The sequence below is a fragment of the Lonchura striata genome, chromosome 4, assembly GCF_050655825.1.
Source record: "Lonchura striata isolate lonStrDom1 chromosome 4, ASM5065582v1, whole genome shotgun sequence".
Classification (NCBI taxonomy): domain Eukaryota; kingdom Metazoa; phylum Chordata; class Aves; order Passeriformes; family Estrildidae; genus Lonchura; species Lonchura striata.
The window spans coordinates 39309939-39336475 of NC_140706.1; the positions used below are offsets into that span (position 1 = coordinate 39309939).

General features: G+C 35.9%; 1 protein-coding gene across 7 annotated transcripts in view; it reads left to right on the plus strand.

Annotated features, from left to right (window-relative positions):
- MARCHF1 (membrane associated ring-CH-type finger 1) overlaps positions 1-26537 on the plus strand; it is a 268268-nt gene that overhangs the window by 217681 nt on the left and 24050 nt on the right. For all 7 annotated transcript variants that reach the window (XM_085578847.1, XM_085578849.1, XM_085578846.1 and 4 more), the window contains 3 exons: positions 2957-3007; positions 14936-15015; positions 15299-16030. In XM_085578847.1, the coding sequence (XP_085434973.1) occupies positions 2957-3007; positions 14936-15015; positions 15299-16030 (863 nt within the window). The remainder of the gene's footprint in view (positions 1-2956; positions 3008-14935; positions 15016-15298; positions 16031-26537) is intronic.

A 26537-nucleotide genomic window follows, 5' to 3' on the forward strand; every position in this document is an offset into this window, starting at 1 on the left:
GGGACAAGGTCACAGCACCAGCCTGACAGAGCTCAAGAAGTGTTTGAACAATGCTGTCAGGTTCATGGTGTGACTCTTGGGATGTCCTGTGCAGGTCCAGGAGGTGGGCTTGATGATCCTTGTGGGTCCCTTCCAACTCGGCATACTCTGTGTTTCATTGTTAACTTTTAAAATGTAAATTAATATTGAATCTGTGAAAAAAAAAGAAATCCTACTGTTTAACAACCTTGTAGGGTAAGCATTCTGCACTTCCTCTTCACTTAGTTATAACAAAAGTCAGTTATTCTTAACAATGTGAGTTCTTTGTCAGCATAAATCATTAAAACAGAAGCACATGGACACTTTAATGACACATTTCAGAAGTGATTTTGCCATAACTTTCCTATTCTGTTCTTTTGTTGTATGAACAGTTGTGCAAGTTGAATAGGAATTTCAGTGAGTAATTCTCTATTTGATTTATGTACTGTAATTTAGTGTAACACTTTTTGTTCTATTTATAATGTGGTTTTCATGATAAATCATCATGAAATACCTGAACCTAGTAATGACGATTACATTTATTTCTTTGTTTTTCCAAAAAGCTATTGAGACAGCACTCTGTCTCTCTGTTTAGATGATTCAGTGTCTGAGCAGTACTTTGCAGACTGGATGCTGTGAATTTTCAGTTAGAGAGTCACAATCTTGCTGTAACCCAAGTGAAGGAGATAATGTGCCAGAGAGCAAAATGAATAATGTAAAAAACCTGGAGAGCTGTAGTCAAGAAACAGATTTTGAAAATGAATCTTGAATGATGGATTGTTGAAAGAAAAGAAGTTAGAGTTCCAGGGTTCACTACACTGTCAGAAAATACAATGTATTTTTTAGTCCAAGGGATGGACAATAAAGGCAGCATGCTTTTAGGAGGGAGTTTCTCAGCTGTGATCCCTGTTCATAATTTCTAACCACAAAATGGGAACTAATTTCATGGGTCCATAACTTCTATTATTTTGAGGTCAAAGCAGAGTTATTCTAAATTATGTACCCAGAATACCCAAAGTGTATTTTCGATGGATATAAATGCAGACATTCAAAACTGTATATATTTAATGTCATTGAAAAAGGATAAGCAATTACGAATTTATTACCAAAGTTACAGTGGATAATATACCACAGAAGTAATATTTGAATCATTGGATACTTCAGGTCAGAAAGGATCATCTACTTCACAACCCTGTTTAAAGTGGGCCCAGCCTCAAGGACAAAATGTAAAAAATGAATGTGTAACTTGAAGAATTTATTTTTTCTAAATTGTTCTTAAAAAAAAAAAAAAGTGACATATCTGAAGGTTTTTAGTCCTGAGATTTAGTTTCTATGAGAGAATAAAAGGTAGAGTGCTGTGTGGTCAGGGAACTTAGTAATGCTATCTTTTGATGACAAGTGTCCATTGTACTGCTTAGTGCTAGTGAAGATAAAGTAGAAACAGAGATAATCTAGGGTATTTATGTTTGCAGTACAAAAAAAAATGATAGCACTGGGGGATGGAATAAAAACATAAGCCACGGACACTCTGGAGGAAGAAAGATACATAGGCATATGAAACAAGTAGTTTTAAAACTATTTTGTCATATAGATGTGCTTACTAGGGTTAAGAGCAAAGTGACTTTTTTAGTACCAAAATAACAAATAAACATGAGGTTTTTTTGTTCTAAGTGTTTGCTAACAAGTTGCCTAATATTTCTTTCTGGTCATTTTTGCCACCACAGAACTGTTCTATGCCACAAAGTATTGGGGAAATACTAGACTAGATAGGCATTAATGGAGGAGGAAAATTAGCCTTTAGTAGCTGGTACCTTCTGTATTTTTCTGTTGTTTTATTGAATAAAGGTTGAGGAGAGATGGTCATAGTCAAGTTGAAAACCTCTTGTGGACTTGTGTGCATGTATGTGTTTGCACGATGCATGAATTGCAAATAGAGCTGCAGAAGCGAAAGCTCTGCTTTGGGTTTTGACACCTGCTCCTCCAAGCAGGTTACGTAACAGACTTGCACACATGATGTTTGCCTCAACTCCTTCTAGGTAAAAATCAGTCTTGATGATGTGAATGTTTCACTTGAGTGTTCGAACCTACGTTCTCAAGTGCTGAGAAAAATATTTTCATGATTCTCTTAAGATACATGCATTCACTAAGGGGATGAGCCCTGTTTCTGAAATAGCTTATCTTTTCAGTGTATATTAAGCTGAATCCTGAATTGCACTTTTCTGAATTTACACTTTGCTAAATTGCCAGAAAAGTGTAAATACTGAACCAATTTTTGAACCACTTCTCCACTTCCTTCTTTGGATTGCTAGAAGAAACCCCACAAAGATCATGTGCTATGGAAATCCTTGACGTACACTTTATTCATGCACTTCAGCCTTGTGTAGGTTTGTGTATATGAGTCGTTTGCAAGAGTGAGAGGGGATGGAGGAGTAGATGTTCAACTGAACTGCATATTTGCATGGTCACAATTTGTTTTTCTCAGAACATATCTATCCAGGAAGTCATCTAGTACTGCTTATTTACCTAGAGGTTGAATTCTACTTTTTTTTTTTTAAAGCAGGATTATGTTCAGTGTAACTGGGAAGTTTTTGTCATTGAACATTTGTTTTCATACATAAGTACCAGTTTTCATGAGAAGCTCTGATGATTCCTTGATCTTTGACTTGAAATGTTTTTCCTGAAAATCTGCAAAATAAACCAACAGTAATTAAATGCTATCATTAATTTCTTACAGAACATTTTAAAAACTTTTATTCATGTAATTTGCACGACTATTGTGATGGTTTATTTCTTGAACAGTCTTCCTTTGTACAGTCAGTAGCCAAACTGAAGAAGAATAGAGGAAGAGAACCTCCTCTTTGTAGTCACAGTCACAGAAAAGATTAGGTAAAATCCAAATTGCTTAACTTTTTTTTCATCTTTTAATTTTGCTTTCCAGAATGACAAATCCCCAGGGCGTTCCACAAGTCGATCAAGTAATATTTCAAAGGTATGTGAAATCTATTTTGTTTTTCTGGAATTTAAAGAAAACTAGGTAATTAAATATAAAATATTACTTCATTATATTCCTTACATAGTATTTTATTTATAGGAATTGGATTTTAAAGTTTTGCTGCTGAACATTATGGTTACCCTGTAAACTCCATCAAAATTAGTCATTACTGTAAAATATGTAATAACAATAATAAGCAAATAACATATTCCCTGTTTTTCACCTGCTTTCCCCAAGTGTTTATTGTTACCTTAGCATTTCAGCTTAAGATGGCATTACTACTTGATTTTTCTTCTCCTGCCCTACCCAAATAATAACAGCTGTAAAGTTCGAAGCTATAAATCTCTGTTAATTTCAGGCTGAATTCTGAATTCCTTTTACAGGGATATATGATTCACTGAAGCCAGGATTTTATATCTAGATGCTTTTTGGTTTTTAGGAAAGAGAAGGGAAACTTTAGGAAAGGCAGAATGTGATTTTTACTGAAATTCTTTGGTTTTGACCCCCTTTTTTCTTTATTTTTGGTTCAGATGTGGCTGAAACTTATGCCAAAAAGCCAGGTTATACAGGAGGTCAAGGATAAAAGCTCTTTTTTTTTTTTTTTTTTTTTTAAATCCAGGTGTAAACAACTGCCATGTAATATGTTTGGGTTTTTTTGCATTTAGGGCAAGAACAGTATCCTTAAACCTCTTCCCAAAATATTTTTGTCTTTGGGGTATCCACTGTAAAAGTTTTTTCTTCTCAGAGCATAAATCAAAAAAAAGACAACAAGCCCTAACTGTGATTTTAAATTAAAATAGTAGTTCCATGTTAGGTTCTGCTCTCTTACATTAAGAAGGGAAAAAGAAAGGCAGGGAAAAAGATGTAGAATATATCCAGCCTGCTGTAGGATATGGCTGAAGCTTTTCTAGGCCTATCCTTAGAAATCATATAGTTATATGCTTACAAACTTGATCACCAGGAATTGTATTCATTATTTGGATTACTAGTTTTAAATGCATGTTTCTAGCAATAGTTACTGTAAATCTATTATGAATTGATATTACTTTTCTGCTTTTTTTTAAAGACAGATTACATGGGTTGCACTGTGACAAAGCATAAATATATTCACTGACATGAGAAACATGCTGGTGACTAACACTTACTTTGAAGTGATTTCTGCATAAATCAGTATAGTTGCTTATTAGAAAGTAATATTTGCACTGGTTTTAATTGCAAGCTAAAACCCAGGTTTTCAGGCATGCACTTTATCCTTTTATGATGTATAGAATCATGCATTGTTTTGGATCAATTTTTTCTATGTAAAGCTGCCTGCCAGTGAAGTTTTTCAAATGCTGAAAGACATTTGATTGGAATTCCCGTTTTGTTGAAAACATTGACTTAAAATGCATTGACTTAAAATGCTTTCTTTGTAATGCAGGTTTTTATATGTGTGTGTATACATAGAAAAGCAAACACCTGATAGGTTAATATTGCATGGCAGAAAGTGATAGTAAAAAATACACCTCAAAACAAGATTGAAAACTTCTAGGCCAGAAAAACTACATGCCTAAGGCAAGAGCTGTGCTTTGTGCAACGTCAGATCATGCACACAATAAAAATTTCAATGAGCAGGAAAATTAGATAATCTTTATGTTAAGCTATAAATTAATGTCATCAAAACATTGTCTTTCACTGTTTTCATTTGTCTGTATGTGTAAGTTAAAAAGAGTCAAATGGAATTATATTTTAATAGTTAACATGTTTTGTGTATTCCACCCTTGGAATGTAGAGCTCCTGCTCCAGAGCAGATACCACTGGATTTTGTGCCAACCTATTTGTGAAATGAAATACAACATAGATGCTGTACATGCAGATTCATATTTCATAATGCTCTTAAATTGTTTATTTGGAGAGGACACCTGAAGTTTGCAGTGTATGCTTGGGCATTTAAGTCTGAATTTTGTGGTATTACAGATTAAACTGAACTGTTGAACACTGAATATGTCTTATATAGTTATAATGAGAAGGAATGGTTTTGATTTGGTATTTTCCAGATACTAGTTAGTATATATCTATTCAGTCTAGAGATTTTACAGTCAAACATTCCCAAGACAAGTGGATGGGGGGGGGGGGGGGGGGGGGAGTGTGGGTGTGGAAATCAACACCTCAATCTTACCATTCACTTTTGCTGTCTGTTGAGAGTGTAGAAGTTTAGCATGTTGCAAGGACTTTTCTTATTGATGTAATTTTCTTGCAAGAATTTCAGTGACAGACTATTTAAGGCAAATGAAAGAATAAAACTTAAAATATTTGACTGACAGCTGTGGCTGTTTTCAGTGAACAGCAACCAGGGAATTTGTTCATTCACCTCAGCCTTTTATTTATTTATATCAAGAAAACTGCCTTGGAACTCTAAAAGCAACTGCTTCTCTTAGTTTTCCAATCAGAGACAATTAGGAGAATGTATCAGTGTACTTCTGGTAATAACCTAGATTTTTCTTGTGCAATCAATGAACAATCTTTTTTTGTTCTGCCCTTCTAGCACTTAATTAGATATTATTAATAATTTAATAACTAGATTATTAAGTCATATTTTGGACTGATCAGTTTTTCACATTACTTGTATTGACAAAGTGTAGCCCTAGTTAGTAGTTACGGCTTGCAAAACCTATCTACATAAAGAAACCTATACACATAAAGAAAAATATGAAACATTTGGAAAGGTGAGTAATGGACCAGCCTTCATGTTTAAATGATTACTATTTTTTTTTAGCATTAGACTTTTTTTTTCACTTATTTCCTATGTTGCTGGCAGCAGAAGGAACTTAATTATTCTTTGTAAGAGACAGTATTGTGCAGTGTTCTGAATTTCAGAGTTGAAACTATCCTATCTTCATGTGCTTAAAATCTAAGTAAATTAAAAACTTGACCTTGATCATTACCTATATGCCATTGTTTATTTTTCTGTGCACTGTAACTTTTTCATTAGAATTTTTATGTCTTTCTAAATAGATGTATAATTTAAGAGGAAGGGTAGTCAGGAAGGATCTGGTGGATTCGTTGTTTTCTGTTGTGGTTAACCAGTGGAACAAATTTTGTGTCTGAATTACAGTCTGTAGACGTTATGCTCTATATGTATTTCTGAGGCTGCCTGGTTATGTTAAAATGCTTTCTGGAAGAAATGTTTCTAAAACACTGTAATTATCTTTCTGTATGTTAATTATAATTCAAGAGCTCATTAGAGAAGGATGCTCTCTCAGTAGCAAGATCTAAAATTCTCCAATGGGAACCTTGGGCTTATTTTTCAGTGCAGAGAAAATCAGGCTTAGAGCAAATTGCCTGAGTTTTGATTTGCCTCAATTACTTCTCAAAAGCCTGTAGCAGGTGTTAGAACACTTTTTATTTACAAGTCTCTGAAGCTTCCATCTAATAAAACTCTGCTGAGCTATATCAGGAAGTGAGGTGCTTGTTTTGGAATATTCTGTGTGATAATATTCACATGTCTAATTTAGAATATGAATAGCAATAGGGGAAAGAAAGAAGGAAAGAATTGTTTTTACTCTATGTTAGCAATTTCTGATTTCTTGTGTCGGATGGGGCTCCTCTCAATTAGATACAAGTGAAAACCAAAAGGCACCAGGATGCTTATCTAGATGAAAAATTTATCATTTCCAATGTATTGATTGTTGATTCGAATCACTCAGTTTGTGATGCTGAAATAAATTTCACAAACTAGGTATCAAATTCTATAATAAGTAATGCACTATTTATAATAATATAATAGTAATAAATAATACAATATTTATAAAGTTATAAATTGCAATTTAATCTCTTTCATTAAAATTGAATAATCTTGCACATGGGTTTTGATATTCTCAAATATTTCATCCTCTCTCTTTATGAGGTGATTGTATGAAGAGTCCTGTATTGCAATTTGGATGGTTTACCCAGCTTGAAGCAGAACACACTATTGCACACTGTGTTTATAGTGGCCAAATATCACCGTGTCTTAGGCACTGACACCAGCAGAGAGCACATAATATCTCCTGATAGGTTTTATGGTGAAAAAAACATAGAGACTTAAATGTTCCTTTTGAAGAAGTTCTTGCCATGTATTTTGTTTGCCAGCACCAGGATTGCAGCATTTCCAAGATAACCTGTTGCATGAATGAATCCTAAAGACCAGTTGTGTGACCCCTTGTGTTTTGCTACAAGCAGCTACGATGCTCCAAGTTGATCCATAGTTCTTACTGGTCTTTGCCAATTTCATGCTAATCATGAGTGAAAATTCTCTTTCAGATTGGTGGTTGCTTTTTTTCAAGAAACCGCAAAGCTCCATCCCTTCCAAGTGTAGGTTCTAGATGACTGTTGTGAGAACTGAGGGAAAACTTAGGGCTTTCAAAAAAGAAAATATATCAGGGAAAAAAAAAGTCCTCACTCATGTAAAGCATAAAATGTCAGCCCTCATAAATGCTTTTACAGTAGGTAATATGATGTATACAAAACTGGCATTAAAATATGAGTATAAATGTTGTATTAGTCATCAAATCATTCTTCTTGCTCATAAACAGAATCATTGTTATGAAAGCTGAACAGTAACCTAGCACTTAGCTCTCATTTACTGAAAACAACAATGCAAAGTAAAAAAGTTAGTGAAAAGATTTTCTTCCTCAGAACAGAACTTGTTTTGAATACAAAAGAAAGGCAGAAAACCAGAAACTAGAAGTAGATCCATTGCATAAGTAACTGTTTTTGTACTTTTTAAAACTCCTAGATATGAATATTTGATTTCTGTGTATAGAGAATCCTTTGTGTTTTGTCCGTACAATTTATTCTTTGTTTACAATAAGCTTAACAAAAGGCATGATAGCAGAATTTACCTAAGTCTGCCTGAAAATTGAATTGAATAAAATTGGATGACTATATAATGGTATTAAATACATGGGGACAACCATCAGAAAATAATTCACATTGACACATCCAGATAAAACTGCATATATGTATGAAATGTGTTGTGCCATAATTTTAATGTTTTTATACAAGCTCACTCAGTGTTCATTGCCCATATATCATTTTAAGTTTTGTTATCACAGAATTCAGTCCTATCCTGTGATAGCCAATATTGTACAGAAGCAGCTTTGATTTGTTTCCAGTAAATGGAGTGTGCAAGTTATTACATATGCTTATTATTTGTAATTATTTTAATTATTCCCATAATTACAAATAGTAATTATGATCTGTAACATACCTATTAGGTATATACTCCAGAAATCTTTGCACAGCATTTGTTTTTTCACCATGGCACTCAGAAGCACATTTTGTGTATTTGTCCTAAAATCAAATTCAATCAAGCGAACTTTGTTTCTACAGTGGTAAAAAAAATTGGGGGAAGGGGGTGGGGGGAGGGGGTCATGCAGTTTTATATTTATTGCTCTTCATAAAAATACAGTATTTCTTTTTCTTCTCAATGATGCATTCTCAGGGTTTCACTTCTTTTGGTCTAGTCATTTCAGTATTCTTACTACAACTCTTTTGCTTTGGCACATTTAGGCTTCTCTCTTCCTTTAGGGCTGGAATAAATAGACATCAAATACACACCAGAATGGAGTTGTTCAAGCATAAGAATGATATCCTCACAGATGGGGTTTTATCCAGTGTGTCTCCTGCACAGTCCACCAGACCCAAGGAAGAACATGGTGGGTGTGTGTGCTCACATGCACTTGTGGGAGCATGGCAGGAGTGTCTCTGAGTGAAAGCTCTTCAGGATATAGCAATGTTTTGAGGTCTTGCAGGTAGAGGGATGTGTGAAAACAGATGCCCTCTTTGGAACAGAAATTCTAAATGGTTCTCTGAGTACTGCCTAGCTTTAGAAATAAAGGGCAGCAAAATCCAGCAACAAAGAAAATACAGATATTGTGCTTCACTTTTCCTATAGGCTAAATTTCCCTTTAGCTCCCTGCAGACAGTCAAAAGCTGCTGGTCTCATGGCTCTGCACCTTTTGTGTAAAACCTGGCACATCCTTTGTTCCAATTGCCTATATTTTTTTAAAGAAGTATGAAACATTTTTATTAAGAAAGTGATAGTGATTAGAAAGATGTATCCTTGAAGAGAATCATTAATAAAAAATACTGTGTTGCTACGATATGAAGACTAATGCATACTATAATCTATCTGATAATTCAAAGCTTAGCTAGCAGTGCTTCTATGCCTATAGAAAATGTGGGTTTTTTAGTCAAACCTGTACCTTGAAAATAAAGATTGACATAGATTAGTAAGGCAGGAGAAAGCAACTTAAACAAGCTGATTGAATTTACAAGTTAAAGCTGTAATCACTTGTTTGTGTCATTTTTCAAGTGATGGTGTGGATTTGCTATTTGCAATTTTGATTTTAGATTTCAAGCCACTTTATAACATGAACATACTGACTTTTAAAGATGCTGAGTGGTATTGTTTGGCAGAATCTTAAGGATTTTTCTTCTTCCTTGTGTGTTACTTTTCCCTTAATTCCTTCTCTTCAGAGGCAGATGAAAGGAGGGGAAGGAGAAAAGCAGAGAAAGGAAAGGTTTGGAGAAGAATTGTGCAAGGAATAATATACAAAAAAAACAAAATCTGTGAAAGAATATTTAACAGAAATTCAGTTACTAATTAATGAAACAGTTGCTGTAAAGGCATCAACCAGATTAAAACAACTTTGAAATCTGAGCACAAAGCAGGGAACTCTTATCATAAAGAAAGAAATAAAGAAAAGAAAACTATAACAGCCAAACAAACCAAAATGAGAACCCCCCCTCTCCCAAACCCATGCACACAAATTTTAGTTGCCATCAAGACCAAGCTTGTAAAATAACACCCACCTTGGGTCACCTCCACCATGTTTTGGAACTTTTTAGACCTGAAGGAATGTTCGCATAAAAGTTCATAAAGGTGGATGTTTCCTGCAGAATGTTTCATTGTTTACAAAGCAGAAATTTTCAGATTAAAATACACAGGCTGGGTCTCCTGCTGAGCTTATTGCTAGACAAACTGCTCTAATCTTCTAAGGGATCCATTCCTTTGTGTGCTGTTTCTCAAACAGGATAGAGTTTCAGCTTTTTAACTATAATGGCTGGAGCATCACTGCTACTAGAGCAAACTCAGTAGGAGAATAAAAGCATTAGACATGTTCCCTGTCTGCCCTATCACCCAGCAATTGTCTGCAGCTTTCTTCTTCAGCAGTGTTCTAAGCTGACCAGCTTTTGGAAATGCCTCTATTCAGAAGAGACAGGAGAGGATTCATTAGCCTTTCTGGTGATAGCTGTGAGGCCATTTTATATAAGCTTTTATAAGATATTACATCATCTGGTTTTTCAACTTAAATCTTCACTCCCTTGCTATGGGATTCTTTGTACTACTAGAATCTTCTTTTCTCAGCTTTTCTGTTAAGCCAAAGTAGATCCCTTCTAAGTTCTTAAGAAGAGCACAACTTGACTCATGTTCTTGCACTAGTTTCATAATGAAGATTAAGCAATAGATGGCCTCTAAGGACTTTTTTCCTTATTTTATTTTATTTTATTTTATTTTATTTTATTTTATTTTATTTTATTTTATTTTATTTTATTTTATTTTATTTATCTGTAAATTTCGATCAGATCCTAAACACCTAAGTAAAAGCAGTCTTGATTTGAAGTTCATACTGTTTTCACTGGTTGTACTTATTTCTGTCCCCCATTTCTGTCTTTGCTGGTTTTCTAACACAGACACATGTGTGTGACACTGAAGTTCCCTTGTGTTGGGTAAGTGATTATCATCTCGCTTATCCTGAAAACTCTGTATTTACCAGTACTCTGCTAGAAAAGCACACTACCAACATGCCAAAAATAATTATGGATGAGTGCTCTGTCATGTCTGTTAATTGAATTGCATATCCTTGACAAGAGAGTTCATCTAAACTGGCCAAGACAGCAGAAGGTGGCGACGGGGGAATCTCTCTCTAACAACAATCTTTTTGAAATGCCAAACCTGATCAGCTGGAGTTGGCATTATCCCTTAGACCTCTTCCTTGTGTTGATGGCATAGAGAAATGAGCTGCCTTGCTTATAAATTAATTGTGAGACAGCTTTATTTTGAATTACCACATTTAATTCTGCTACTGATGTAATTTGTTATGATAAAATTAGTACAGTGCATATTTTCCCATTCCAGTGAGCTGTACAATAAACCTGTCTGAAGAAGACATTCATTCAAGGAACACTATTATTTTTTTTTTGTTATTCACCGTCCCAGGTGGTATTGGAGTCCCCAGCATCAGTCTACTCTCTCTATTCACTAAATACAGTATCTCAAAATATTCAGTGTGCTAAAAATAGCAATGGGCTAGCAATTACAGCAATAAGAGCTGTATGTCTGCTTGAGACCATTTCCAATATCTGTTGCATTCCCAAAAGAGCTGGACTGATAAGATGTGAGCAGAATATATTCAAATTATCATGTTCTGGTTTGTCAGATATGCTTTGAAAATACACAATTCTCTTTGTAAACACACTAACCAAGTAAATGCCCCTTTAGATATCTTTGCTCTGAGACTGGATTTAAGAGATGTTATTATTTAATTTTTTAAAATTCTTTTGAGATGTATGGCTTGTAGAAGAGATGGCAAAGAGGGAATATTGTCAAAAGAGCTGGGGTAAACCTAGATGCAGTGCTGGTATCAGAAAGCAGATACAGTTACTGCTGTCAGAACAGGGTAAGGTGAAAAGGTAAAGGGGTTTGGGGATAGAGGTCTGTCCTAGGCATCCAGCTGAATTGAAATTCGCAGGTTCTTAAAAACAGCTCATCTAGCTGTGAGTTGTTATATCCATATGACATGTGGTAGCAAGGACAAGACATGACTTTAGCAGGTTCTTCCACCCTATTTAATTTACAAAGACTGGACCTATTTACAAAATAAGAGCCTCCATTTCCTGTGAGGGACACAAATCAACATCAGAAAATTAATTTCAGGAACACTTAACCTTTTTGGTTTTAGAAATCATTCCCTCAGTTAACTTTTTTTTTCCATGACATCAAGCACTTTTAAGATTCAGCTGGATGGGGTGATGGGATATGTTGACACACTGTGCTTTTGCCAGGAAAGGTTGGACTAGGTGATCCTTGAGGTCTCATCCCACCTGGTAGTCTATGAATCTATGATTTTACCATGAAAAGCTAATTTAATGTAGATAAATGTATTTAAATTTAGATAATGTAGATTTTAAAAATTGTGTTACAAAGTTGTAGAAATCAAATTAATTATATTTGATCAGAGGTAAGAATCTGAATTATCTTGTGTATAACTTGTCATGTTTGTTTGAAGACTTAAATGGTGCATTATTTTTTTGCCTGCCAGTTTTCATATTTGCTCCAATAGGGCTTAAACAGACAAGCAAAAAGCATCCATTTTGTAAAAGATATTTATGTAAATTGGTTTTGAAGGAAATAAATTTTTCTGTGAGTTATGTACAGCTAAACATAGCTTCATGCCTGCACTGGGGAACTAGAAAGTAAATTTGACTCAGCAGGGCTGAAACAGTCCAGACTTCTTGACAGTTGAAAGTGAAATATAAGATTTAAGTAGTTGAACTGATAATGCAATTTTTATCTTCAAATAATTAGATTTCTGCTGGTCTGCAGTTCCAAATCATACGTGTAAAAGCTTTTCAATGAGTTTGTTTCGTTTTTGGCTTTATTTCAGATCTCGTAAGAACTGTCTAGTTGGCTTCCTGCTTTAATAGCTGCTGAAAGTTTCTTGAACTTGTGCAGACCTACTGTATGATTGCTGGGCCAGCTTAGTCAGTCTCCTTATCCCTTCAAAGGGTACTGCTTGTGGCAAAGTGATGTAAAAATTCCTTTTACTGCATGCAGTTGACCTGACAATCATTTAAGACTAGGCCAAATCCCTGAGATCCCAAAAGAAGCAATGGTAACAGTCCTGGAGCTGTGAGGGGAAAAAAGAAATTATCTCATCATGAGGGATGAATTCAGGATTCCACACTCGACTCTGGGGCTGGATTTCTTCAGCAGTCCTTCAGCTGGGGCTTAGTCTGGAGGGATGTTTTTTCAAGCAGCAGCAGTACGTAACCCAGTAACATTAGTTATTGGTGCTGATGTCTGCATCTTTCCTTATTAAATAGCTTAAGACATGCCTAATTACTTAATGCTAATCTCAGATGCTGAGATGGAAGGAGATTATATATCCAATCATGCATCTAACATATGTTTCCAATATGTATATAAGAAAAACTCATGCTCTATCCCAGTGCATATAATTGAAATACTGCTTTGTAAAAAAGAAGATATGAAATACGATTTCTCTCACAGATACTTGTCCTTTTCTTCCAGCAGCACACTGCATGTATACACACTAATATTTCTCCTTTGATGGTGAATCCAGACATGGCAAAAACTTGGAACTCAAGGATTGTGTAAATGAATTTATCAATCACTTTATCAATCTAATTTCTCATTTTAGCTCAGTTGTTGTATCTCTGAGTTTTGTTCATGGAACTAGAAGTAAAGATTTAGTAATATTGTTGTGGGTTTGGTGTATTTTTGTGATATTAATCAGGTAAAATCAGGTAAAAGAGATAAAAATAGCTACTTGAATTCCATGAGCTAGAAGATTGTTTTCTTGCAAAAGCACTATTCTTAAGTCTCAGCTGCTATCCATATAAAAGCAAAATTCCACATAGTGGTGACTGATGTTTCCAAAAGGTGTATGCATTAAATAGAATGTATATTGAGAACCTCAGCTAAAAGTGAAGTGTTGGCAGGTACTTGGTATTTGTAATTATTTTTGTTTGTACTACTAATTTTCGAACACCTTTTTAACACCACAAAAATGTCTATGGTGTCAAATAACTTCAATTATATGACTGAATTTGATTTGCTAGTACAAAAGATCTGGATAACAGGCTTTACATCTTTGTACGATTTGTACTTCGTACTCTTGCTAAATAGTCATCCTTGCCTTGCATCTGGTGCATGATCTTGTGGAATTCTGAGGCTTGTGGTATTTTGTCTGCATTTGGGAGTGGTGATCACAATGGGGTAGATGGGGTTGCATGCTAAAAACTAATACTCCTGATCAGCTACAGGTAGGTCACAGCCCTAAGAATGATTTGTATTGAACCCATTTCCCACAATACTGTCTTGTGAGGGATCCTGAATAATCACAATGCCTTGGTTTTACATTTGGATTCCATACATTTCTGCTGCCAGTAGATAGCAAGGCAGATTGAAATGGTTTGCTGTTAACACCATCAAAATATGTTTTCAGTGAAAGTATTGGGTAACTGAATCTGCAATTTGTAGCAACAACCTTATGAGCAAAATGTCACATGCTAAACATGTTTTATATCTCTTCTGCTGTTTGAGGACGTGATCAGCTCTGTAGAGCTGCACTTTGAATTTTTCTGGCTCATCTCAGTTTAACATTTTCAGCTCTTCTAGATCTGATTGCCTTGAAGACCTTTTAAAACACACTCTAATCTTCCTTCTGTTTCATCAGTCCACTCAAGTTAGCTTGGGTTCTTCATCACTCAGTGTATTGCAAATGCACTTCATGTGATTGGGAAAGGCATCATTATGGTTGGTTGACTGCATGAAAGAAAAACAGTACTTTTCCCCTTAAGACATTTGCAGTAAAGCCAAATGAAAATTCAAATGCTGAAAGCTGCTTCCTCAAACAGTGACAAAAAGGAGTCATGAGCAAATGAGAGCTCAAACACTTCAGGCGTACTTAGTTCCACAAATAGGTTTCACTTTTGTTCAAGCTTCCTGTATTTTGCCAGCTTCTGTGTGTTCAACAGTGCACTATGAACAGCAGAAACAGTTGTTTTAATTTTGTGATCATGTGGCAAAGCAGTAAGATATCTGCAATGTATTTCATGGACAAAGATTCCAAACTGTCTAACTTATTTCAACAGGCAAGCAGTCCTACAACAGGAACAGCTCCCAGGAGTCAATCTCGGTTGTCTGTCTGCCCCTCCACTCAGGACATTTGTAGGTATGTGCTGAGAAAAATATACTTTCATCTGACTGATACTTGTTAGCTGCTTTTATGAAATATTATGTAGCTCTTGCTTCTGCTTGACTTTATTCATAGTTGACATAGACTTTAGTTTTCTTTTGATCTCTGTTTTAGTTTTGTTTTTGCACTTTAGCCTCATGTTTTTCTATAAAAATTCATGTTCTCATTCTCATCCTTTTTTTTTTTTCCTGTGTGTGATTTCTCTTTCCAACCACCCTTACCATTTCCATCCCTTTCCTTTGCTTACTGCTTTGTCCAGATCTACTACCTTGCATGATTTGTCAGAAGATGAGCTTGAACATGCAACCCCTGTCATGGTGCTGGCCCCTTCTAATAGGGAGTCTGGTGGTAAGAAACTCATAAAACGAAGGTTTAGGCGGAAAAGAGAGACTGGAGACAATGGTGAGCACACAGAAAAGAAAGGGAAAGGGAGAAACTGTAAATTGCATCCTGAACCTCCAAGATCCAGCTGGAACGCATCTGATTCATCATCATCTTCAGATGAGAGTCAGTGGGCTCAGGCTAGGAGGAGAGCAAGAGAAAAGGCCAGGATGGCCAGGAGAGGGAGAAGAAACAATAGATCATGCTGTAACCAGGATGGGTCCTCAAACAATAATGCTGTTGAACTTGTCACATTGGGAACAATGGGAAAAGAGAAACAAGAGGTGTCTGACCCTGAGAATCCTACTTTAAATCACCGCCGAAGGATTCCAAGGCCTAAGGAATCACAGTCTTCAGCATCATCTCAGGAAGCAAGGATTTCCTCAAGAAAATATGGGAAGAGCAAAGGGAAAAGCTACCACAGAGACCGGCAGCCTGCACCTTTCCTTAGGGACACGAAGGACTCCTTTGCAGAGGTGGGCTCTGGCAGCGATGCTCTGGCAGTCCCAGATCATGGAGCATCTTCTGGGGCAGGGCCCACTGTGCCTCATGCTGTTCAGAAGCCTCCAGTGTTGTATGATGACTGGTCTGATGATTTAGAAGTATGCAGGTTAGTCCCTTATAAGAAGGATTTAGCATTCTTAAGATGAGTTTCTCTCTGCCATGATCTGTGTGGCTTTTCTTTGACCACTTTGTCGCTATTTCTCGGTAATAAACTGCTAGGCAGGAAATAACACAAGAACCTTTGCTACTGAGAAGTTAGCATATCTCTTATTTAAAAGGAATAATCTTACAAAGGTACTAAATGTTTGTCTTTGCTCCATGAAGATGGACCCACTCTGTCCTCTTGCAGAGCATTGTTTTTTTAAAATCTCCAGCCAGAGGCAGAGAATGAAGCAGGGTGCCAGATAGCTCAGTACAATGGGATATGGAGCTTTTCCTCCTTAAGTGATCAGTTCAAATCCAGCTTTGGTCCCTCTATGTAATTTTTCAATTATTTATATGAAATAAATTCATCGTCTTGATTCGGTGTCCCTTAGAGTTGCCATTACCTCAGGAATCCAGTGGATGGTGCCTGGAGAACATCGTCTCTAGTAGGGCATAATTTGTCTGTGATTTTGCACTGCCAAACGCTTCCACACTGTAAATGTGTATGGGCTGTTAGTTCAGTCACCCCTCTCAAGGATTGGAATGATACAAAAGGGTGATTGGGCAGAATAAGCAGTAAAATAAGTTTTGGGAAAGAAAAAGCAACATCAGGAGTTCAGAAGTTCAGGCCTCTGACAATCTGATGCCCTTGCAGTGGAGCATGCAACCAGAGGATGAGCATTTTACCCTGGAAGTGATCAAGTTAGCCACTTCTGAGCTAACATCCAAATTCGAAGTATACAGCTGGGAACATCTGAGTTACTTAGTTCAGTGCTAAATGAAAATGCACCATCCCGTAAGTCTAACAGAACTGAAACAAGTATTTCCTTTTTTCTCCCTCACCAAACTTGTGAGCCAGCATTGGCTCTCATCTACAAAGTGACAGTCAAGCTTGGTTTCTTCATATAGTAACCCAAAACTTCTCACTTTTCTTTGCTGGGAAGAATTTGTGTGGAAATATAAACAGTGGATGAGGAAGTTCATGATGCCACATCATGCAGTCTCACAGTATGCTTTAACCTAGTGAAACACTGTAAAGATATTATTTCTAAAAAGAAAAGAGGTAATATGGAGGCATTTTGTGGATTTTTTTTCAGCAGAAGATATAAGCCATTACTAACACAGCTAGGTATATGCACTCCTTTTTATACTTACCAAGCAAAAAACGCACATTTCCACTCCCTGTCCATTGTCTGTCATAATTAAGGTTCTTCAAAGTCCAGCTGTGTTTGTGCATGAGTTTATGTATTAGGACCAGGCTTGGGTTCTCTCTGCCTTATAGAAATGCAAAGAAACAGCAACAGTGGTAAACCATATTATTGAAATTTATCTACAGGGCATGATTCAGAGGTGCACACAGATAACTACAACAGTTTCAGTATTGTCTTCTATTTCTGAACTACCCAGACTGAAGATCCAGTGTAGTACATACATACATAACAGGTCATTTAATAATTGTTAAGAATATGAACCACCTGAAACCTGAAAAAAACCCAAAACTTCAGCATGGGTCTTCATATGGGCTTCATTATACTGTAGTAAAAAATACACAAATAAATAGAGGTGTGTGTGAGTATATAGATATACACCCCCCCACACACACATATATATATGGTATATACATAGGTGTGTGTGTATATATATAAAATATAAAAAATAAAATTTTGTAAATGCATTACATAGGTTAGTCCTAGCTGTTGCCTAAGTCACCAAGCTTAGAATTTGCTTTCAGATAAAAAGTGAATTCCAGTCTCTTATTTGTCTTCTGAGCCCAGTGAATTTTATTATAATTTTTCAGGCACTTTTTGCAAGACTTGGAGCTTGGTTCAAGGATGGACCTTTTGGATGTGCATGCAGTCTTTTCAGCCAGGCTCTTCTGTAGTTGAGGAAAGTTGAAAAATTTTGATAGGTTGTGCCCTGAGGCTTAGAATCAGTGGAGATGTTCTTTGAACAACCAGCATTAAACTTAATATGGTTGATAATGAGACCTATTCTCCAAAATTTCTCAAATCAGTCAGAAATGCATTTTTCTATGTCAGGGATAATAATACTACTATTTTTTTATTGTTGCCATTATCAGATGTATCATAATGACTGTATCTAGGAAAAACAGCAAAATCAAAAGCATGTTAATTTTTTATAGCTGATAAGTTGTCTTTCTTAATCAGTTTTCAGACAGCTGAAGAAAAAGGAAGACATGTTTTTATTACCAATTCAGAACAGACTATAGTTTCTATTTCTCAGGACATGTCCATGTACTTCACTGATTTGTGATCTGTAGTATGTTTTCTTTTTAAGATTCCCATCCTCCAATCTGAAACACAAACCAAATAATTGCATGTCAGTGTAGTTGTTCATATATACACCATTTTTCTGCATGAGAAATACAAAAAAGAGAGTGGTTTTGTCGTGTTTATGCTAAAACTAGGTTAGCATAGCTGGCTGTGATGTGGAAGACTTTTTTTCCTGAGGAGTCTTTTCAAGCTTTTCATCCTAGCCATTCATGTCTTTTAGTTGATATGACATCACTGGCTGACAGGAATGGCCCTCACATAAATGGTATTGTATGGAAATAGCAGAGGAGCAAGGATCACAAACAAGTTGTGGCGACACTTATTTTGTCTCTAAGTTTCTGGGTAAACAACTTTTTTCCTCATGGATTGCTGGCAGTTTCTTCACTCTGCTTTTAGCAGCATGAGCAGGAATGTGACAGGGCACACTCAATTCCAGCATAAGCACATTAGATAAAGTCAGATGAAGTACAGTACCATTGTGCAATATGTTCTTCAGCTAGTCTAAGGGGAGCCTTTAGGTCACTTTAGTGAATTATTTGCCCTTCTAGTGTCACTGATTCTTTCCAGACTGCTGAAAAAATGTCATGGCATTAATCCTGACCTTTACAGTCTCTTCCCTGGACAACTGCTTTCTCCTGGAGTCCATTAAGAGGCAAGGTTTCTTCTTCTGAGATAGAACATAAGTTCTGTCTGTGCTGAGTTGTTTTGGTACCTAATTTAAGTAATTTTTTAAAAATTCACGGGATAGGCTTTCTAAATCATACAGTTGGATACCCCTTTTCCTAAGTTGCCTTGTGCCTGAGATTTTCTTCATAAATACTTTATCCAAGAATTTACCATGGCTTGAGGCACAGCTTCAAAAATAGCTTTCTTTGGTCTGCAAGTGGATAATCTCCCCAAAGGGAACAGCTGTGTATTGGACATGACAAAGTGAATGGATTGTGAGAAGTTAGTCCCATGGACTTTCACATGGAAATCACTAAGAAAAGAAAATTGCGTTGATATTACTACTAGTGAATCATAAGTGCTTTGTGTATTGATTCAGAATATATCTTGTGGTATTTTTATTATTGGTGATATAGTTGAAAGATATTTTTTGTTTAACTAATTTTTCTGTTTTGGTGTATAATCTTTTTGTAGTGGTGATTCAGTCCTTTCAGCGAAAACACATGCACTTAAATAAAGTGGAGTTTCTCACTTTGGAAAAAAGATGCTTACTGGGAGTCAAATTTTGATTTTGTTGAACTCTGAATGACTCTGCAGTCAGATATAATGGCAGGCCTTCATTTGAGGAATAGGGTATAACAGTAGGGCATGTGAGAAAACAAGCAGGGAAGGGGAAAGTAAGGAGATGATGAAGTTGATTCATGAGATCTGCAGAGTATATTTCAAGCATAATTTTTTAAAAAATAGTTTTCAGAATATAGTGTGTTAATTAAAAGGCTATTATAAACTTAGGAAAAGACTAATATGGTCATTTATCTGTGTTAGCACAATTATAAATGGGAAGAATTTGTGTATTGTATACTGCACATGGCAAGAACAACGTGATTATGTAGTTTCTCTCTGAGATATCAAATGCTTCAGCAGGGTTTTATTTTCTTATTATTGAATAGGACCTGCAAAAAAAAGTATTTTTCATTAAATTATTTATATTCTGAAATATTCAGGTAGAAGCATGCTCAGGAGATCAGCAGACAGAAAGGTGATTGGCAAGAAATAAGTCCTTGAGGAAGAGAAAACAGAAAGTGGAATAGAAGATAGATATATAAGTTTAAATTGTCCCATTGAATTTTAACACTCATTCTAAATACTTATGCTGAAACTTTGATGTTAGACCCAGTGAAGAAACTGTAATGCAGAATATGTAGACTTGAAGTACCATCCAGAGCCTTCTAAGATCACCATAAAATGGAAGATGCTCTACTTCCAGACTGTGGTGTTTCGCTGGAGGATTTTTAACCTCTTTCTCCCTGGGATGTTAGTGTGTGCCTTGAGATCTCAGGATGTTAGGAGCTAAGTCTCTGAATCTTGTCCTGCATGTTAATTCCTCACCCCTTTCTCAAAAAGAACTGTGTCCGCTGCTTGCTTTCCTGTTCAGAGCTTTATTTTTGCAAAGTGACATTTTGATAGGAATCTCCTGCTTTTTGAGGAATCTCCTCCTCTTCTTGATGGTCTGGTGGTTCATCAGTCTTTGAAGCAGTATGAAATTCTGGTTAATTCTATTATCTGCCTGATGGTTCCAATCCCCATCTGTCACCTCTTCAGCCATCTGGTTATGCAATCTCTTTTGGAAGCTCTCCATTATTCACAAGGATGTAAGGAGAGCCGAAGTAAGGCAGGTATGTTGTAGTGATTAGGCTCCCTTGTCTGGGGGAGAACTGAGTCCTTGTTTCTTTCAGAACTTATTATTATTTTTAATGGAAATAAGTGAAATGGCACAACTTCCTGTTGAAAACTTACCCTTGTTTTTAAGGGTCCCGTTGTTGAATACTTAAAGCTTGCATATTTTGTGTATGTAGTTCAGTTCCTTAAAGCTTTCCGTTTCACTAGATGGGTGGGAGGAAATCTATATCCTGTTTTGAGATGCAGTCTCTAGTTCTTTGAACTTGTTCAGTGCAGTAAATCTTGTCAGACACATATCTTGCACTAACAGTGCCTCTGAGGCAGCAATTACTTGTAACTCTTTAGATACCCTATTTATCACCTATAAAGAAAGATTAATAGAAAGACAAGAAATGTCGACAAAATAAAATATTTATGTGCTTTTGCTAATGTTGTTTGCTCTTGGGGCTCTTATAAATTCTCATCACTTTTGCAGAAATGAAGAGAAAGCTTTACAAACTAGGCCCTTATGAAATTCCACTACTATGGTGCAGCATTTTAAAAATGGTTTTTCCTCTAGTCAGGTAGAGACAGCTGACTGTATAGCATAATGGAAGGGCAGGAGTGACAGGAAAGAGATATACAAATGGATTACATTTGGTGTGGAGAATTAATGTGCCTCATTCACACCATGTTTAAATGGAGAGGAAGACCAATTTGTCATTTAGATTACTTTGTGATTTAAAAGTGGAAAGAATGGAAATTAGATTTAAAAAAAGAAAAGCCTGTAAAATGAAAGCAAGAGAAGCATGGCACTCTGTAGCCTATTGCAAGGTGAACATATTCAGTGAATTTAACCCTTTTTTTTCCAACTGATGAACTGTGCATAAGCAGAGATCCATATTTTTGTGGATTCTTTTTATGAATGACAATTTCTTGCTATGAGTTGTTTATAAAGCTGTTTAATTTTAGGTTCTAACTATCTAAAAGTACTGTAAGAAATTTATAAATTGGCAAAAGAGAAAATGACCTTTTTTGGACAGAATAGCTTTCCTAAGAAAAAAATCAAACAGTAGCAATAGCAATTTTGTGCATCCTTTTGGGAAGTTGGATCCTTTTGGTCCAATTAAGATAACCTAGGAGCTCATGGCATTTCATGCTGGCAGCTAATAATTCCCACAGTCAAAAATCAAATCCAGAGATTCATTTCCTCCAACATTTTTCAGCTCCGCTGTTTCTTCCTGACTAAGCTCCCTTTAGCAACAGTGAGATACAGTGATGAGATGTACCCACCAAACAGAGGAAGCATTTTTCTTTGCATAACCATTATGAGTTTATATGTGCTTTCCAGTGAAGGGCAAGCTTTTTGATAATTTCTCACAAAAAATATTTCTGGAATAGGTATTGTCTTTCTTGAGCATATTAATATGGAGAAAGTATTTCCCTCTTTTATTAAGGAAATCTGTTAAAAGTTCCAAATTATTTCTCTTGTACTGGTGTTCTTCCATCTTCAAGAAAATGACAGTGTGGTTATTAGGCATCTGTTATTAGACATTAATTTAGTTCAGTTTGCCTATAAATTCCATCACAGTTGGTGTGAACATGCCACAGTCACAAGGCTGTAGCTCCTTCTAATTTGGTGAGTGAAGGGGCCTCCATTAGTTCAGATAAGGAGCCTGCTTTTGAAGCACATTTGATCAACCTTAGTATTGCCATGGTTTAGACCACACTGAGAATTTGTCTGAGTGTATTCCCAGTCTAGTCCAAAATCAGTTTCAAATTAAAAAAACACACACCAGGATGGGTTTGGTGTAGATAGCCCAGATTTTAGCACTAGCTGTTTTTTTCCAAGAGATTTCTTACAATTTCACTGTAATGCTTGTTAGCATGGACATAGCTGTACAGCACCCAGAAAAATAAGGAACAATACAGGTTTTACATAATTACATCATTTATAGCACTTAAGCATTATTGCACATCATTATCAGTATGCCAATGCCCCTATATACATTTATATTTTTTAAGGCCTCAGAGGCATGCCTCTGCATTTTACATTTGCTAATGAGGGTAAAATTTGACCTGGTGTATTTTCAAGGAGGTCTATAAATGCTTCTGTAGCTAAACCCTTGGTCTATATGTAATGGTCAGAAATCCTTAACAGTTTTACCAGGTACTGAGATAGGGGAGAAATTCCAAATATGGATGGGATCCACAGAGGGAGTTCTGGTAATGCAGAATTACTGCAAACACTTTCCCACCACGCTGCTCCTGGTGACAAGATTCTTAATGTGGCTTGCAGCAGAAGCAGGGACATGCTGAATGATTCTTATTCTTTTTCACATTCCTTTGGCAGTAATCATCCATGGGAATCAGCTGGGTAGATGCTGTCCCAGAGGAGCACTTGCTGGCAGGGTAGGAGTGGAGCACTAAATCCCACAGGACTCCTGCAGAATACGTGTGTTTTCCACTTCACTACAGAGGCACAGGGATCAGCCTATTTTCTTAATTTCCAAAGAGTCAGGTGGATTAGTAGATGACAGGGAAACTACTGGCTTTCCAATGAGAATGGAGATTAGCAGCTATTGTCTTTAATGAGAGTAAAACTGTTAACTGCATGTGAAGGAAAAGCTACAAATCTGTTGGAATCTGCCTGTATCTGTTGCAGTAAGCAGCTTAGATGCTAACCATCTAGATTGCAGTTTCAATTGCCATGATTTTGCCAGAATAAATAACTGTTGGGAAAACCTGAAAGATTTCCAAGTGATTTCCTTGGTCCATACTGATTTTAGACCTTTTAATCTGTAATTGTTTGTCTGTAGGAAAAATGGAAATGTTTGTCTGCATGGAAGACAAAAAGTCTTAATTTGATGACAAATGAAGGTCAGTCATCCAATATAACTCTTGCTGTTTTTCTGAAAATCAGCAAAAATCCAATTGTCTGCAACTTGTATACTGTTTTCCTACTTCCCTTTCTGCCTTTTAGTTTGTGCCATGAACAGGACCATGGAAAATATGAGAAAGAAATGAATAGTCATAGAATCTCAGACAGTATGACAACACTAAATTCTGAAGATGCCTCACTTCTGGGTGCTTTCTTTAGCTGCATCTCATAATTTTGATCTGATAAGAAATTCCTTTATATATATATATATATATATATGTAGTGGCATATGTTTTGTAAGGAACATACAAGAGCTTTGCTAATTCATATAAGAGCTAACTCCTATGTAAATTATGAAAAATCTTTCATAAATAGTGATGCTTTCAGTTTTGACCTTATGTATTTTTTTTTCCTGAAAAATATTTTTCATAATCTGTTGCATGAACCTGCTGTTTAAGAATATCCTTCAGAGAATTTTTGTGCCTTTTGTTTTTCATCTGATGTATGCACAGTGTTAGCATTAATTTCTTTGTTTGGTACATCTGTTTGCTGAAAGTTGTAGAAACAAATTCAGTTCTGTAGAAACAAATTTCTACAGAAATTTCTTGCAATTCTGTGCTAGAAAAATATATGCTTGATAATTAAAATAATGACTTATATAACAAAAAACATATGCATAAGTCTGACAGCACTGTCAGAGTATAATTTTATAAGGATACATAGTGAGTTTTATTGAAAGAAATATAGACGTTCTGTGATCTCAGTGTGTAGAGATGTGTTTGTAGGTGTATATAAATATGCACACAAAATTTTGTATATCTGAATCAGAAGGTCATCTAATGGCATATATATCCTGTGTTGTTTGATGCATACATGATTCATAGAGCAAAAGCTCCTTTGGACTCTTGTGTTCATCCTTTCTCCTGGAAAAAAAGGGTCCTGTTCATGGGCAGGAATCCTTAAAGAACTAAGCTGTCAGGAAAAAAAATAGTCAAAGGCATTTCTTTCTAATAAAGGCCATTTATCTACTAAAGGACTAAAAGGTTGAGAAAAACTGAGTATGTAAATGCTGTATGTGTGTCTGAGCAACTAAAACAGCAGCTATTAACAATGATCACTGCTGCACTACAAATTGTGCATAAATCAGTACAGATTGAGCAAATTATGTATTTTATTCTTTATCATAAGAGAGTGTTTTTGGGTTATTTTTCATTCAGTTAACTTTTAAAGAAATTTTACTCTCAGAAAATTTCTACCAGCTAAATAATCAATCCGATGCATGAAAGTTTCAAACAGTTGTGATCATTTGACAACAGGAAACTAGAATGAAAGTTCTCTACCTCCAGCTTGGTTTAGACATGGTTCAGGTATGTCTATGCTTTGTATCCCTACCTCCATTCTGTTTGCACAGCAAACTTCTCAAAGCTGTCATTAACAATTTACTTTCTCTGATCTGTGATAATTACAATGTACATTATAGATGAACACATCAAAGAGCAAAGATGCACAAAATTGTGGTTCAATTCTAATGGCTGAGGAAGACAGAGGAAGTTACCTGCTCCAAGTCTTGAAAAGAAGTTTAAGCACTTAGCCAACTGTTTGTTACCACAGGTGTTGGGCACCAAAAAATCTTTAGACTGTCATTATGAGTTTAGGTACACAAACATATTTTAAGCTAATTTCTTCTGGTTAAACAAATAACAGAGAGTTAAATTGCACCGAAGAGACCAAAAAGCATTCAAGCTAATGAAAGCCATGCCTTTGGTCATTTTCTCTGGACTTTAATTTCTACCAAAATTTGTTTTAATTCTCTTTACATATTTCATGGTTATAAAGCTAGAAGAGGCCATTAGAATATTTAGTTTCAGCTTTATTCATACTGCAAGTTCTTTGTGTCATCCTGTTATTTATACAGCTGGCTTGTGGCTTATGTACAAAGAAAGACCAAATAGAATGTATAATGCATATAGAGTTTTTCTGTAGAAGTATTTCTACTAAGGATTATTTCTATTAATTTCAAATTTGCAGTGTCACTTTATTTGAAGATCCCAGTGGAATTTTAGGCTTGTATTTTAGCTCTGAAAATAATTTTAAACAATCTTGGCAGTAGTAGAAAAAAGGCTATTGGGTCCATAGCTTAGTTATCTAATTTCTAAATAGCTTAAATGCTAAGGCTGTAAAATAAATTATGTATGGCTTGAATTTAAATGAACAAAAAATGCTCATCTTCCTTTGGGGAATAGCTTTAATTTACAAAGGAAATTATAGTTTTTATGTAACTCTCAGTTGGGAATGCATTTGTTAGAAAAATAACTATTCAGTGTTTTGAAAATATAGTTCTGTTTAAGCTGGAGGCTCAGTATGAAATCACCATATAGGCTATTCCCATCTAAGAACTAAGCTACTGGTGCACCTAATTCAGCTGGATTAGCAAACACTGTAAATTGAGTTCCTGTAAAATGTGTCTCAAAAAATGAACATGTGCAAGAAGGAAGTTGTGGGTAATTTGTTCTGCTCTTCACTGCTGTGGGGCATGAAATCCTGTGTGAGCACCACTGCAGAAACTGCAGCCTGGCTTTTGTGGACCGGTATTCAGAGCTTCATTTATCTCTTGGATTTGGTTTTGGTTTCTTTATTTCTGTATGTCCAGCAAAGCAGCTTTGTTCTGATTTCCCATTATCATAGATTTTCTCATGGCTCTGGGCTACCCTGTGGAAGAATTGGGGAGCTGCCAGTTTTGATCTGTATTTCTTTCATGTGGAGACATTGGAATTTCCTGCTCCCCTGCTTATAGGCTTGGCAGCCTCAGAGCTGTGCAGTAGCCAGTCTTTCCTGGGACATCTTTGTCAGGTTACCTCCTGACATACATCAGGAGCTCCTGCTCTAAAGAGGTCACCCACCTTCCCAGTAGGAAGACAATCTTACTTTGAAGCTCTCCTACCCCTTTTCCTACCTCTGAGGTGGTACAG